Genomic DNA, 13,605 nt, shown 5'->3' with positions numbered 1-13,605 from the left:
ATATGTTCAGACATAACAGGAAGTTTTGCCACAGTTTAATATTAACAGGATCACTTTGTGCCATTTCACTATCACTGTATTTCACATCAGAAATACATGTACCTGTCATCAGCAAATTGTAAGCTTCTTGTTTGGAGATCTTCCCATGGAACCATCTTAACAAAGATGAAGAGGAAAAATTAGAAAGCAAGACTACCAGCTCTCTTTTTTTTGGTTGTGGTGACATCCAAGGCTCTGGGACCTATGAATTAATCTTTATTTAAAAAGATCCAATATATATATAGATCAGACAATCAATTACTATGATGCTTAATGATTCTGTTCTACCAACAGCATGAAAAAACTAACACTAATAGATATATAAATAAATTACTTTCAGTAAAAATATCCAACATTTGGAGCTGATGTTCAAATACAACTGTGTTTAGAGATTGATATGAATCGCCCAAAAAGTAGATAATTTCATAGGCATTATTTGAAGTCATACAGCAATGTACTAGAATCATGAAATCTGAAGCTCAAACAAGAAGTTAAACATGTAGAGAAAACCTCAAACTCAAATTTGCCAGAGCTGTGGTAACAAAACCTAGCTTTGTTAGATTAATGAAAGCTTTCATCTGACACCTTTGTAGTTTCCCAGAGTCCTGTGTCAGAGCAGTATCCCACAAAAGTTCACAGCCTCTGCCTAGTCAGCCTGATATTTACCACTATTCAGAAAAGCCTAATATGCTACAACTTAGTAATTTGTATTTAAAGGAAAGCTAAAGATATGGCGCTTTTGTTTATCAGAAAAGACCCCAATTTCTAACTTTCTTTCTATACTACCTTCAGATCTTAATTTATGGATTCCTCTGAAAGGCAGATAACCACTGAAAGACAGAATCAAAGCTCCAAACATCTCTTACAAACTACTGTGGAAATATAAAAATTAAAAAATCCACATTTGAAGACATCCATACTGCCAAATTGACTAGCAGAACACAGTAAACCAAACAGGCCAATGAAATGCCTCCTTCTGCCACTGGCCTCTTAGAAAGTGGGAAACAGCAAAAAACCAGCAAGCACCAATATGACAAACAAATGAGGACATCAGATTTAGTCATCAAGCCACTAGACATTTTTTAGAACTATCTGCTACTCATCTTCACTTGTGAAAGTAATCTATAAACAGACTGACATATCAACACAGTGTTGATTCTAAGTTGCACTCAATTTTTAAAAAATGTTAAAGTATTTAAGCAAATAGAATGAAACTTACAGACTGTGACTTTTTCTTCAAACTTTAAAGTGTTACTGTTTGGGTTTTAGGAGTTGTCCTTTTGGGTTTTTTTCCCCCATACATGTTAGGGAGACAATAACGACTGGATACTTAAGAGAGACAAAAGACATGGCCACAGCTCAGGGGAGGAGTCCAGCTGGCTACCCTCTCTTTTACCTGGAGGTTTCTCGTGTAGGGCAGAGATGCCGCAAGATCTGGACTGGGGAAAAGGGGTTCAGTGGAGCCCCTAGCTCTCTGGTGCTCTGGGCATTTGGAGGAGAGAGAGGCTGCAGTCACTGTGGGGAGAATTCATCACCACTGCAGGGTTCTGGCTTCTGCTTTCTTCTATCATGAGTGGAGCTCTGCTCGTGGGGAGCGGCCGTTGCACTGGGAGCTTGTTAACACCCTACCTTCACTAAAAAAGGGACTTTTCACCATCTGCTCAGGTGCCTCAAGGGGAAATTCCCAGGATCCTGAGCCCACTTTTCCCTGCCCTGCTGGGAGCCAGCTGCCGCTGCCCCACCCCGCCGTTCTTTAGCCACTGCTCTGAGCCTTTGCTCACTGCGGCTCTTCACCCCCTGCCTGCCGAGACATCCCGGGGTTCCCACTGCAGCTGTGGAGATTGCTACATCTCGTCTACCACCCGGGATTTTGTGCCCATTCCTGCCGTTCCAGTTTGCTGCTCCTGAGAGTCCTGCTGGGGCACCAGGATTGGCTGTCCAGGGGATTTGTGAAGTAAGCCTTTCTTCCATCCCTTCCCGTCTAGGCCAAGCTGCCATTACCGTGTGCTCCCCGAGCTCGCCCCGGAGCGCCCCCTGCAGCCGCGGGGGAACCATCGCACCTGCCCTGCTCACCGGGAGCCGCCAGCGCCCCTGCCGGCTGCGAGCGGAACTGCACCCGAGGGGAAAGGGCCCGACAGCCGAGACGGGATGGACTGGGTTTGTGATTGCTGCTACTGCCATACTTATTGTTATATATACTAGTAAAGAACTGTTACTCCGTTTTGTCATACCTTCACCTGAAAGCCCCTTAATTTCAAAATTATAGTAATTCAGAGGGAAGGGGGTTACATTTTCCATTCCAAGGGAGGCTCCTGCCTTCCTTAGCAGACACCTGTCTTTCAAACCAAGACAGTTATTATAAAAATCACAAAACTGTAGGATCACAGAACCCTTTGGGTCGAAAAATACCTTTAAGATCAAGTCCAATCCTTAACCTAGCACTGCCAAGTCCATCACTAAACCATGTCCCCAAGCGTCACATATACACACCTTCTGAATCCTTCCAGGGGATAGTAATTCTACAACTGCCCTGATCAGCCTGTTCCAGGGCTTGACAACCCTTTCTGCGAAGGATTTTCCCTCATATCCAATCTAATCCTCCTCCCTTGGTGCAACTTGAGTGAGTGTCCTCTTGTCCCATCACTTGTTACATGGAAGAAGAGACCTCTTCTGGCTACCATCTCCTTTCAGGCATCTGCAGAGAGTGATGAGATTGTCCCTGAGCCTCCTTTTCTCCAGGCTGAGTCCCACCAGCTCCCTCAGGCGTTTCTCATCAGACTTGCGCTCCAGACCCTTCCCCAGCTCCATTTCCCTTCTCTGTATTCACTGCCGCACCTCAGTATCTTGCTTACTGTGAGGAGCCCAGAACTGAACCTACAACTCAAGATGTGGCCTCACCAGTCCTGAGTACAGGTGATGGTCACTGCCCTGGTCCTGCTGACCACACTACTGCTGACGAAAGCCAGGATGACATTGGTCTTTTTGGCCCCCAGGGCCCACACTGGCTCATGTTCAGCCATTGCTGACTAGCACCCCAGGTCCTTTCTGCTGAGCAGCTTTCCAGCCACTGCCCCAACCTGTAGCACTGCAGGGGTTGTTGTGAACCAAGTGCAGGAACCATCACTTGTCCTTGTGGAATCTCATACCATCGGCCTCACTCACTCAGCCTCTCCAGATCTCTCTGCAGAGCCCCCTACCCTCTGGCAGATCAACACTCCCAGCCATGAGGCAAACACAGGCACTTTCTAATAGTGCTTTGCTACAATATCTAGAGTTGTTATGTCCAAGGCAACTGTGTTCAAGAAATACTCCATGGTGCATATTTTGGCTGAAAGTGATCATACACGGCCTCATCTAAGATTTTAGCACTGCAATACCCATTAGCAAGAGACATACCTTACAGGACTTTTTCATGTTAATTACCGCTGCATCTGCAGCAGCTACTATATAAAAAAGTATTGAGATTAAAAAAATAAATCTCTTTGGTCACTTTTCCAAAAACTTAGAAATCTCATAGTGGAAGTTTACGAACAGTTATGATTGCTTTTAAACAACAAAACAAAAATCCTTACATTTTGCCTTCATGGGGATCTTCTTCTCTTCCCTATGAGAAAATTAACATATCAAGTGAATGACAACAGTACAACTCAATTTCAAAAAAAAAAAAGCCGTAAGTTAAGACCTTCTGTAGAAAAAAATTACATTTAGAAGTCTGAGGCATTTTTTAACCAGAGGGCTTACTGCGGCTCTATGAAAAGTTTTCCTCTTCTTCATTCATTAGGTGAAAATTCAGCAAAAATACGTTATTTCTGATGATTACTTCTGTCATGATCCAAGTTCTTTAGAGGTGGTAACTTCCTAAAATCTCAACTTTCCTAAGGTTAAATTACCACTGACCTATCAGTCTATAGATCAATAGTCTAGTACTGCCATTTCAATTTAGCTATTCACATCCTGACACAGGTCTATGAAAAGCATCTCAAGTAACATTGCTATTAGCAAAACATATATACTGTGTAAGACGGTATTATTAAAAAATCTATTTTTTTCCTTTTTTCCCTCTCACCAATAAATTTTGAACCCAAATTTCATCCTTGAATAAAGACCTACCACAATGCAAAATTACATTCTGTTGAGGTAGTGAACATTTCATGGCAATTGCAAGAAAGAAATGCAATTTAATGATTCTTCACCGGGACAGTTGATTTTAGCGAAGTGCCTAGTAAATTTACAGCACCATTTATTTGTACTTCACTTTAGACAACACATGAATAAGCATTTTTTTGATAATGAATTAGGCTTAAAGGTTTGTTTTAGTTTTAGAACTAGTAGATCAAATTACTAGGTTTAGAAAAGTACATAATTAGAAAACAAGCAATTAAATATCACTAGTTTTTGTTCAATAATATTTTATCAAAAAATCCCGTTCATTTAAGAAATTTGAATACAAAAACTACTTACCACTTCCTCTACCAGGTCTTCCACAATAAGACCTTGTTCATCTGTCCGTAGGTTTGTAACCCACATCCAGCCATCTTCCAATTCGTTATGGACAATAAACATGTCTCCTTTAAGGAAACTGAAGAGGGTTACAGCAAGATTTAAATCAGACATACGATCATAATATAAATTTTAATGAACACAATGAATTCTTGAGTATATTTACCATAAAATATTTGGGAAAACCTATTTGTGAAAAATGCAGGAATTGATATTCCAAGCACATGTGTATTTTTCCTCACAGTTAAGGATATACAAGTTTTTATACTTCTCAATTACATCTAGTATCTAACACATACTTCAGTGCTGTCAACTTCAAAGTGTGCTGATGTATAAAACAAAAATAACACAGCAATACTAAAATACCGTAATATTGTTCTTTTATCAAGAGAGATCAAATATGAAATAGAAGAAAAATAACCCTTAGTAGGCTATAAGAAAATAATATTCCTTTCATTGAAAGATTATCTTGCATAATATAAGTTGTTTGATGCCATGAAGATTTTTTGCCTTTTCTTTTACACCCCTGTTATATACCTTTTTTACAACTTCTGTATCCTTAGTGCTTTTTCCCTATGTTCTTGGCTTGTTTGTCAAGCTGACAGACTAAACATTTTAGAAGCTTCATAGTTAGGGATCAGTGTGCCCCAGACCCCAGGGTCCTCTCTAGAACACATTCTGTAAACTAAGATAGAACCATCCAGGGGAAGGCTCTGGAAGAGGGCTCACTTGAGCCTCTCATTGGGGAATTTTTGATAAATATGCTAATTAGTAAAACCCATAATGTTATACCAGATCTTTTGGAGGGGTCCACTGTGGTGTGCATGTCGGTTTGACCTGGACATGTGCACCTAAGGATCCTTAAAATAAATACCAAGGTAAAATCCCTTTTCCCCTTCTACCCGTGTTTGGCTCTTGATTTTAAGACCAGGAAAAGGCATCAGTTGAATACCTATTCATTATGTTCTCACATCTGAAGACAAGTGATACAAAGAGAATACAGAGCAGTTACCAGAGATGCAATGCAGTTAGGTAGAGGAAAAGCGTAAGAAGCATTAACATTCAGAATCAGAGAATCACAATCAATTAAGTTGGAAAAGACCTCTGAGATTATTGAGCCTATGACCAAATACCACATGTCAGCCAGACAACAGCACTAAGTGCGACATCCAGTCTTTCCTTAAACACCTTCAGAGACAGTAATTCCACCACCTCCATGGGCAGCACTTCAATGTCTAATCACCCTGTCTGTGAAAACTTTCCCCCTATGTCCAACCTAAAGCTGCCCTTGAGTCTTAAGGAGAGTTTAAGATTATGTCCTCTCATCCTGCCACTGGTTGTCTGGCAGAAGAGACTGAACCCTACCTGGCTACACGCTTCCTTCAGGGAGTTGTAGTGAACAAAGAGATCTCCCTTGACACTCCTTTTCTCCAGGCTGAGGCCCCACAGCTCCCTCAGCCACTCCTAATAGGGCTTGTACTCCAGACACTTTAGCAGTTCCATTACCCTTCTCTGGACACAGACCAGGACCTCAATGGCCTTCCTGAATTGAGTGGCCTAGAAGTGGACATAGTACACAAGGTGTGGCCTCACCAGTGCTGAGTACAGGGGAAGAATCACTTTCTTAGTCCTACTGGCTACACTACTGCTCATCCAAGACAGGACGCCATTGACTCTCTTGGCTACCTGGGCACAGCTGGCTCCATCTTCAGCTGCTGCTGACCAGCACCCCCAGGTCCTTTTCCATTGGGCAGCTTTCTAGCCACTCTTCCTCCAGTCTGTAGCTCTGCAGAGGGTTACTGTGGCCAAAGTGCAGGACCCAGCACCTGGTCTAAGGGAGTTTTCATTCCTGGTATACTAGTGTAAGTTACTCCTTAAACGTTATGGGCACAAACTCAGGTCATATGAAAACCTTTCACTGCAGCACAGAATTTTCAATGATATTTCATGATGCATCAGGGTACAGCAAAAACAATAAAGCACTGAAGCTCATTAACTACTATTTCCATTCAAAATTTCATAGCAAATGTCTATGTAGTGTGGCTCTCATCTGAAGTAGGCTAACAGAAAAAACAAAAAGCAACAAACCACTATTGAAAACCAGGAATAAATTCAACTGCTATTCAACTTTAACAGGTGACAGACAACAAGAGCACCCTCCATCACTGTATAGTTACTGAATGGAAAACAAGCTGAAATTAACTCAGTAACACTTCAAACTTGCTCAATATTAACTATGATATTAAAATTCTAAGTCAAGATTCTCTGAAATACGCAACGTCTTCAAGAGCATATTAATTCAATCTAGAACAAACTGAGAATTTTGGTCTCAGCTATGCCATGAACAGAACTATTTTAGCCATGTAGACCTCAAAACCTCAGCTCTATCCTAAGAGGAAGAAAAGGTTTAATTGCTTACTTTTTGTTATGATAGCAAAACAACAAAATGCTATTTCCTCTTAAGCTGATAGGTACAATAAGGCACGTAAAGAACTCAATTTTTTTTTATTCTTACACATAGCAGGAAGCCTTAGTTGCAATGTGCCATTACAGAGCCCCTTCCCAGTCCAACCCTCACTAAAACACATAATTACAGAAACAAATATCTTCCTATCATCCTTTAAAGGATCAGACTAGACTGTGAGTCTTGGAATAAATTTCCACCCAAATGAGGATATAAAGCTCTAATATCATTCTCTACATTTTAAAATAATAGTCCTAAACCTAAGAAAATTCCCAATTCATCTGGTATATTACAGCAACTTACAAAACCTGTCTCATTATAGAGATTAGAAATCACCACAAATCACTTTCAAATCCTCCTAACTTTTTATCTGGAAACAAAAACTATCTCAAGAAAGCAGTATCAATTCCAAGTTACCAGAAAATGGTCTTCTATTGAAAGACTCACTTCCTCCATTCTTGAATTTTTAAGTAGTCAAGGCTCATTTTCTCTATTAATCTGAATTGCTTCCCTTAGCTATACATCTACTAATAGTTTTGTTGCAGTTCATGAAAAAGGCCTAGCTCATTTCTTTCGCACACTCAGATAAGGCATTTCCATATAGGATTCTTTGACACATGAATTTTTCCTTCGGGTAAAAATCTATGGCTTTATAAAACATACTTCAAAATTATAACATTACTAATTTTAATTCTATGTACCTAATGTACCTTCCCTTACAATCAATACAAACAACTATAATAACAACAAAAAGTCTTATTTCCAACAGAAGAACAGAGAGGTATCACCCTTTAATCTGTGTCAAGTTTAAGATGCAACTGGAAGGTATTTGCATATGTACACCTACTTAAATTATCACTATTTATAAATACTCTTGAGAATTTCACAGCTACTACCATCATTCAAACATACCTTATTTCATCAGTTTCTGGTACTTTGGTGTAAGGCAGAATTGCTCGAACTCTCCTTCTGTCTTCCACAGGCTACAGTTTAAAAGAGAGCAATGGTTTTTTTCTCTATACTCTATACTGTATACTGTAGAATCCTTCTCCCCAGCACTATGCAATAGCTGGGGCAAAGAACTGGTTAACATCACTTATATCCACCTTGCCAGTTTTATATTTTCAAAGCTCAAAATCTCTCACTGCAAGCTAGAAACATGTAATTAGTTGGTTAAGAGAGCACTTATTTTAAACTTTTTTTCACTTAGAGCAGAAGGAATGTCCAGAATTTTAACATTCAGAAACATCTTTATTCAGGTTTTGAGGTTTGTTACAGGGAATTTTGCAGTGTTCTGTTTCATTTTTAATTACTTTATTGTTTTAAGGATGGGCACGTGAAAGAAACCTTGCTTATCTTTAAGGATGCATATTTGAAACCATTGTGAGATACGCAAAATGTCACAGAACAGTGACGATTACATTACAACTGTGCTCTTTATTAGCCAACAACTCAGTATTTTCTCGTTTATCTACTTAAAATAATGTTACTACATTATGAGATAACTGCAATACCTCTATCTTCCTCATTATATATTTTCATTAAACAGCAACTTTTTAATCATTACTTTGTATCAATAAAATTGCATTTTTATACTCCTTATACTTCCACATATGCCTATACAAAGCTACAGGAAACTTTCTAAAATACTTTTCCCAACAAAAATGATGAATAGTGATTAAAGTTACAAACTTTAAGTAAATTAGTCTTCAGAATTTTTTTTTTTTTACTTACCTCTGGAGGTGCTACTGGAAATAAGAGCTTTTCCCCTTTTAGCAAGCAGGACACATGACTGTAATAACCAATCAGGTCTGAGAGTGAAGCAAAGCGACGCCCACCAATGTAATAGTCTCCACACATGGCAATAATCCTGTTAATAAAAAAAAAAAACAAAAACTTCACATTCGATTTTTTTTTTGCTACCTATTTTTTTTAAAGAAAAGCAGATTAGGATCATGTTTTATTCTTAAAACAGTGCCTATATTCAGCAAAATGCAGTATTACAGGCTCTCTATAAACATGTAAATAAACCTAATGAATATTTCATCCAAAAAATTCACATATGTATCGTATGATCCACCAGTTCTTTATCTAAAGAAAGTGCTGATTCACAGAAAAACACAGTACACTTGTCAGAACTAAATGAAATCAAAAGAAAAAAAAAAGTAAATGTGAACATCCTGGAAAACTGAAATAATGCACTAGTACAGAACAGCATTATTACATTATTACTGTATCATGCACAACATGCATCTTTTATAATAGGCATAAATTTAACAAAGTAGCAAAGTACCTTAACAAAAACTTCCTACATTCAAGACTACACAATTAAGAAAACAAACACCATCAACACTTAGTCATTTTGTTACAGATAGTTTAGCATCCATATTAAAAGTTAAGAGATTTACCTTGGAATAATCAAAGTATCTCCTTAAACTCAATTAAAAAATTTGGTATCTAATGAAAAAAGCTTACATAATCATTTCAGCAGTTAAACAAAACAAAGACTTCTTACAAACTGTTTATTTTTTTAAGGTTTGTGTTTTTTCTTAAAGAGCTTCTTTAATGCATTAATTTGAATTAAATTGTTTCTCCCAAAAAGTAATGTAAAATACATACAAAGATGAATCTTCAGAGATTAAATCTGAATTAAATGCTCATAAGCATATAGCACTGCAAGAGGAGTCAAAAAACAATGCTCAGGAGATACGCTAGATCCTTTGGCATATTTTCTGTTAAGATTCCTTCATAAATTATCCAATGGATAATAGAGTCTAAATGAAATATAGTGTTTCAGATTGTTATTTCATCAAGCTTAAATGAAACATTTCTTTGGAACACTGAGTTAGCAAATACAGAAAGACTTCTGTAATCACAGAGAACTCCAAAGGAAAAGATTAAAAATAAATATTTTCTCTCAATATATATTGTATCACTCTGACTCACCAAAAAAGGTAACATTTAAGTGAAAAAAAATTTAATTTTGACACAATCATATGCTGCGTGAACATGTATGTCTGTTTACAACTTTCAAAGGACAGGAAAAGTACACAAAGAAAGATTCTTTAAGCATTGAAAATTTTTTAAGGACCCTTTTCTTGGGGAATTGGAAATAATTAGATTATTTTCTACCTGAGATACCAGAGACATTTTTATGGCGTGCATGAACCAACACTGAATTGTCTGACACTGGCTTCAAAAGGAGAAGTTATTACAGATAACCCAAAACTTCAAAACAACACTAGAAAGTAAGTTTTAGAACAGTTTGCTTTTCTGCTACTGCTACACAGAAGCCAATTCCCAAATGAGTACGAGTACAGCTGAAAGCTGAAATTGATAGTTCAGATGGCAAAATGCAAATATGAGGTACTATTTGTGTGTCATACTGTCTGCATTTACAACAACTATGCCTTCATTCCAATGGTACATCAAGACCTCTGAATCACACTTCCACCACAGAGCAAATACAACCAAAAGTTGCCTACATTTGCAAACCATGTGTACAGTGGATCATAAGCTGGTATTCTGGATAATTCCCACTTTCAGAAGTTGAAGAATTTGCTTTGGATTTGTTTGTTACCATCAAGACAGCTGACAAAGATTTTTTTTTTTAATGCTGAAGAAACATTTGCTTTCCTGTTTTGTAAAGAGGAACATTAAACTACAGCACTCCACTTACGACTGTTCAAGCTTTTCTCAAAATACATCTCATTTACACCAACGAATAACTGAACTTACTAATGCACACTATATGACAATGGTAAAGTAATCCTAGTTGCAACTCGGGATGAAGAGCTACTTGTACTTAGAACAACTAATTTTAACACATGCTGAAAGCTGTTTCCAGCAAGCCGTTTGATTACTAAACATATGAGCTCTTTGCAGTCTTTGGTTTGAGATTGGTTTTGGTGGCTTTTTGTTTGTTTGGGGGTTTTTTTGTTTGTTTTGGGGGGCTGTTTGTTTGTTTTGGTGGTTTTTTTTCCCCTCAAAATGAAGGAAGCAACCAGATTTGCTAGCACTTTAACTGTGCTAACTACAGTGACTACTATGGAACAGACACAAAACAATCTCCTTGACTGACTAATGAAACCTGCATGGGGCTTTAAGTCTATCCAAATCACTTTAGGCAAGCTTCTCTATCCAGATATTATCCCTCACACTTTTGTTCTTCATCCGATAAAGTAACTTTCAAGCAGCATGTTTTAAAACAACTAAACACAAGTAAGAAGCTTGCTCCATGCTTTCATGGTACAGAGTCAAAAATACTGCATTGTAATACAATCATTGTTTCTGCTCTACTGCGTTCTGAAACAAAAAAAAAAATAGATCACAGTATACAAAATAAAACACTTAACTCTCACCTAAAATGATTGACATTTGTTTTACTAAGGAATGAAAGCACAAATGAACCTGGTCTCCGATCACTCTCTCGAATAAGATAACTTCCAGGTTTTCCTGCTTGTCGAAGACGTTCTTCTGCAATTGTTCTGTCAAGTTTTCCATGATACCACCTGAAACAAAAGAGTAAAAATGGGTGTCCTTAGAACTTAAGGGTTTTGTTTATTCTCACAAAACAGACCTATGAAATAAAGAAAATCTTTCTGTCATAACCAATATAACTCCAAAGCTTTGTTTCAAAGCTATCAAATTGTTACAAGTTCAACCTCCTAGTTTACTTATTTCCAATAAACAGTATTTTTAACACAGCAGTTTTTCAGACAACCTGCTTTTCCCAAGGAACAACCCTAAGAGGCAGAGGCTCTATACATATCATCAGTTTTTATCTCCTCCCTAATTTGTTTACTTTAAATAAACAGAAACAGAGCTGACTCACCTGACTTAAAAGATTCCTGTATTTTAAGCCTACACAGGCGTCAGCTCAGGCTGGGTATTTCAGAAGCACAAACAGAGAAGTGAATTGTATCAGGCTGTTCCTCAGCTGACAGAGATGCTGCTGCAGCAAAACCAGTAAAGAACTGGACAGCAGTCACCAGGCCACCATCCAGCCCCAAAACCACCTTTCCTAATCCCAACGTGCACCCTTTCAATCAAAAGGGAGTGCCGATGCATGGCAAATCACAGACGGCAAAATCTGACAAAGGAACATTTTAATCTACGGCTACCATTCAAGCATTCAACCACCTTATCTCAGTTTATTTACACGGCCTTTATCAGAACACATGTTCTACTCCAAATGATCAAGTACAACTTTCTTTTTTTTTAAATGAAGAGCAGTTTTCAAAGACAGCCACTGTTCTCATTACCTTCACCAAGCCACAGCATATTCCAGAGCTATATATTGCAATAATTCAGTAGCTCTTCCACCTAACTTTGCTTGATTAAACCTTTAGTTTTTACACTCAGAAACTGTCAGCTTCAAAACAGCCACTGTTTCAGACAATTTAAATCCTTCACCGTTTCAGATCACGTACCATTAGAACATTTAGTTCTAACAGTTCACAGACATTTTGCAAGATTCACAAACATGCAATTTAGAAAAGATAATGTAAATGACGTCTTGAACTAATAGATGCAAAAATATCAAATATTTCACAGCATAGTTTCAAAAAAAATTTAAAAAATTAAAAAGCTGAGCTGTTGATAAAAATCTGAACAGAAACGATTTTTTTCTACAAAATGGAAACAAAAGCTTTGAGAGCTTTTATCAGAACAAAAGCTAGATCGACTAAACCAATAAACACCATTTCACCAGTAGGAGCAGTACAAGCATAGATATTGTTTAACCTGGCAAAACTGGGTGCTTGCTAATATTGCTCCCCTTTGCTTCTCTTCCTCATCCTGATCAAAACAAGTTAAACCAGTAGAAGCCCTGTTGTATCTGCACAATGTTTAAAATTTGACACTGATGCAGGCCTAGTTATATTAGCAAGATCCTGTGTCATTCTATTCCAGAGCAAAGCAGCCTCATGTACAGAAACCTGTCGCTCAAGAACAGTTCACAAAGAAGTGGATCACACCTTCCCTACCAGGAGGGTCCTTTAGGAATTGAAACAAAATCAAGACTGTTGATTTTGAAGTAACTAGGATGAAATATTCTGTGTGTCAGTGTGCACAGCACAGCTGAAACTTGAATGAGTTTGTTGCCAACACATCACAACTTTCCTTTGCTTTCCTGGATAGACTGACTTTCATGAAGTATAGAACTCCCCAGAAACCCAAGAAACTTTCCAGATGAAGAAACCAACATTCCATTTCATGAAATCTATTTTAGACTAGTAATAGGTTCACTGAGCTTTTATTTGTTCCTATTTAACACCCACTTGAGGAAAATAATATTAATTCTATTGAGAGACACACTGCATTACAATGCCAAACTTAAAGAAAGGCACAATTTCAAAATGGAGAAGGTGGGAGTCTTAATAAGAATGCAAATTACCAATAAAAAATTTACAGAGTAAGCAGAAAGGCAGGATCATATGCAGATAAAAGAACTCATTTTTCTGTAAGGGACCAGGATTTCTAATAACAACAGCACAAACTTAGGTGCTCCAATTTTCAGTCCAGAATCTTCAAACAAAAAAGGCACCCTCCTTGCTGGTGACAGCAATATATATATTGGTATATCCCACATACTAGAGATC

At 37.9% G+C, this 13,605-nt stretch overlaps 1 protein-coding gene across 1 annotated transcript in view; it reads right to left on the bottom strand.

The window, feature by feature from the left end:
• RASA1 (RAS p21 protein activator 1) overlaps nucleotides 1–13,605 on the bottom strand; it is a 59,072-nt gene that overhangs the window by 31,774 nt on the left and 13,693 nt on the right. The window contains exons 2-7 of the mRNA XM_039567174.1: nucleotides 11,365–11,514; nucleotides 8,738–8,873; nucleotides 7,916–7,986; nucleotides 4,501–4,618; nucleotides 3,612–3,643; nucleotides 103–155 (exon numbers count right to left, since the gene is read on the bottom strand). Coding sequence (XP_039423108.1) covers nucleotides 103–155; nucleotides 3,612–3,643; nucleotides 4,501–4,618; nucleotides 7,916–7,986; nucleotides 8,738–8,873; nucleotides 11,365–11,514 — 560 coding nt within the window. The remainder of the gene's footprint in view (nucleotides 1–102; nucleotides 156–3,611; nucleotides 3,644–4,500; nucleotides 4,619–7,915; nucleotides 7,987–8,737; nucleotides 8,874–11,364; nucleotides 11,515–13,605) is intronic.

The sequence above is a fragment of the Corvus cornix genome, chromosome Z (assembly GCF_000738735.6).
Source record: "Corvus cornix cornix isolate S_Up_H32 chromosome Z, ASM73873v5, whole genome shotgun sequence".
NCBI lineage: Eukaryota > Metazoa > Chordata > Aves > Passeriformes > Corvidae > Corvus > Corvus cornix.
Note: the sequence above shows the minus strand (reverse complement) of the source record. Positions and strands in the feature narration are given on the sequence as shown.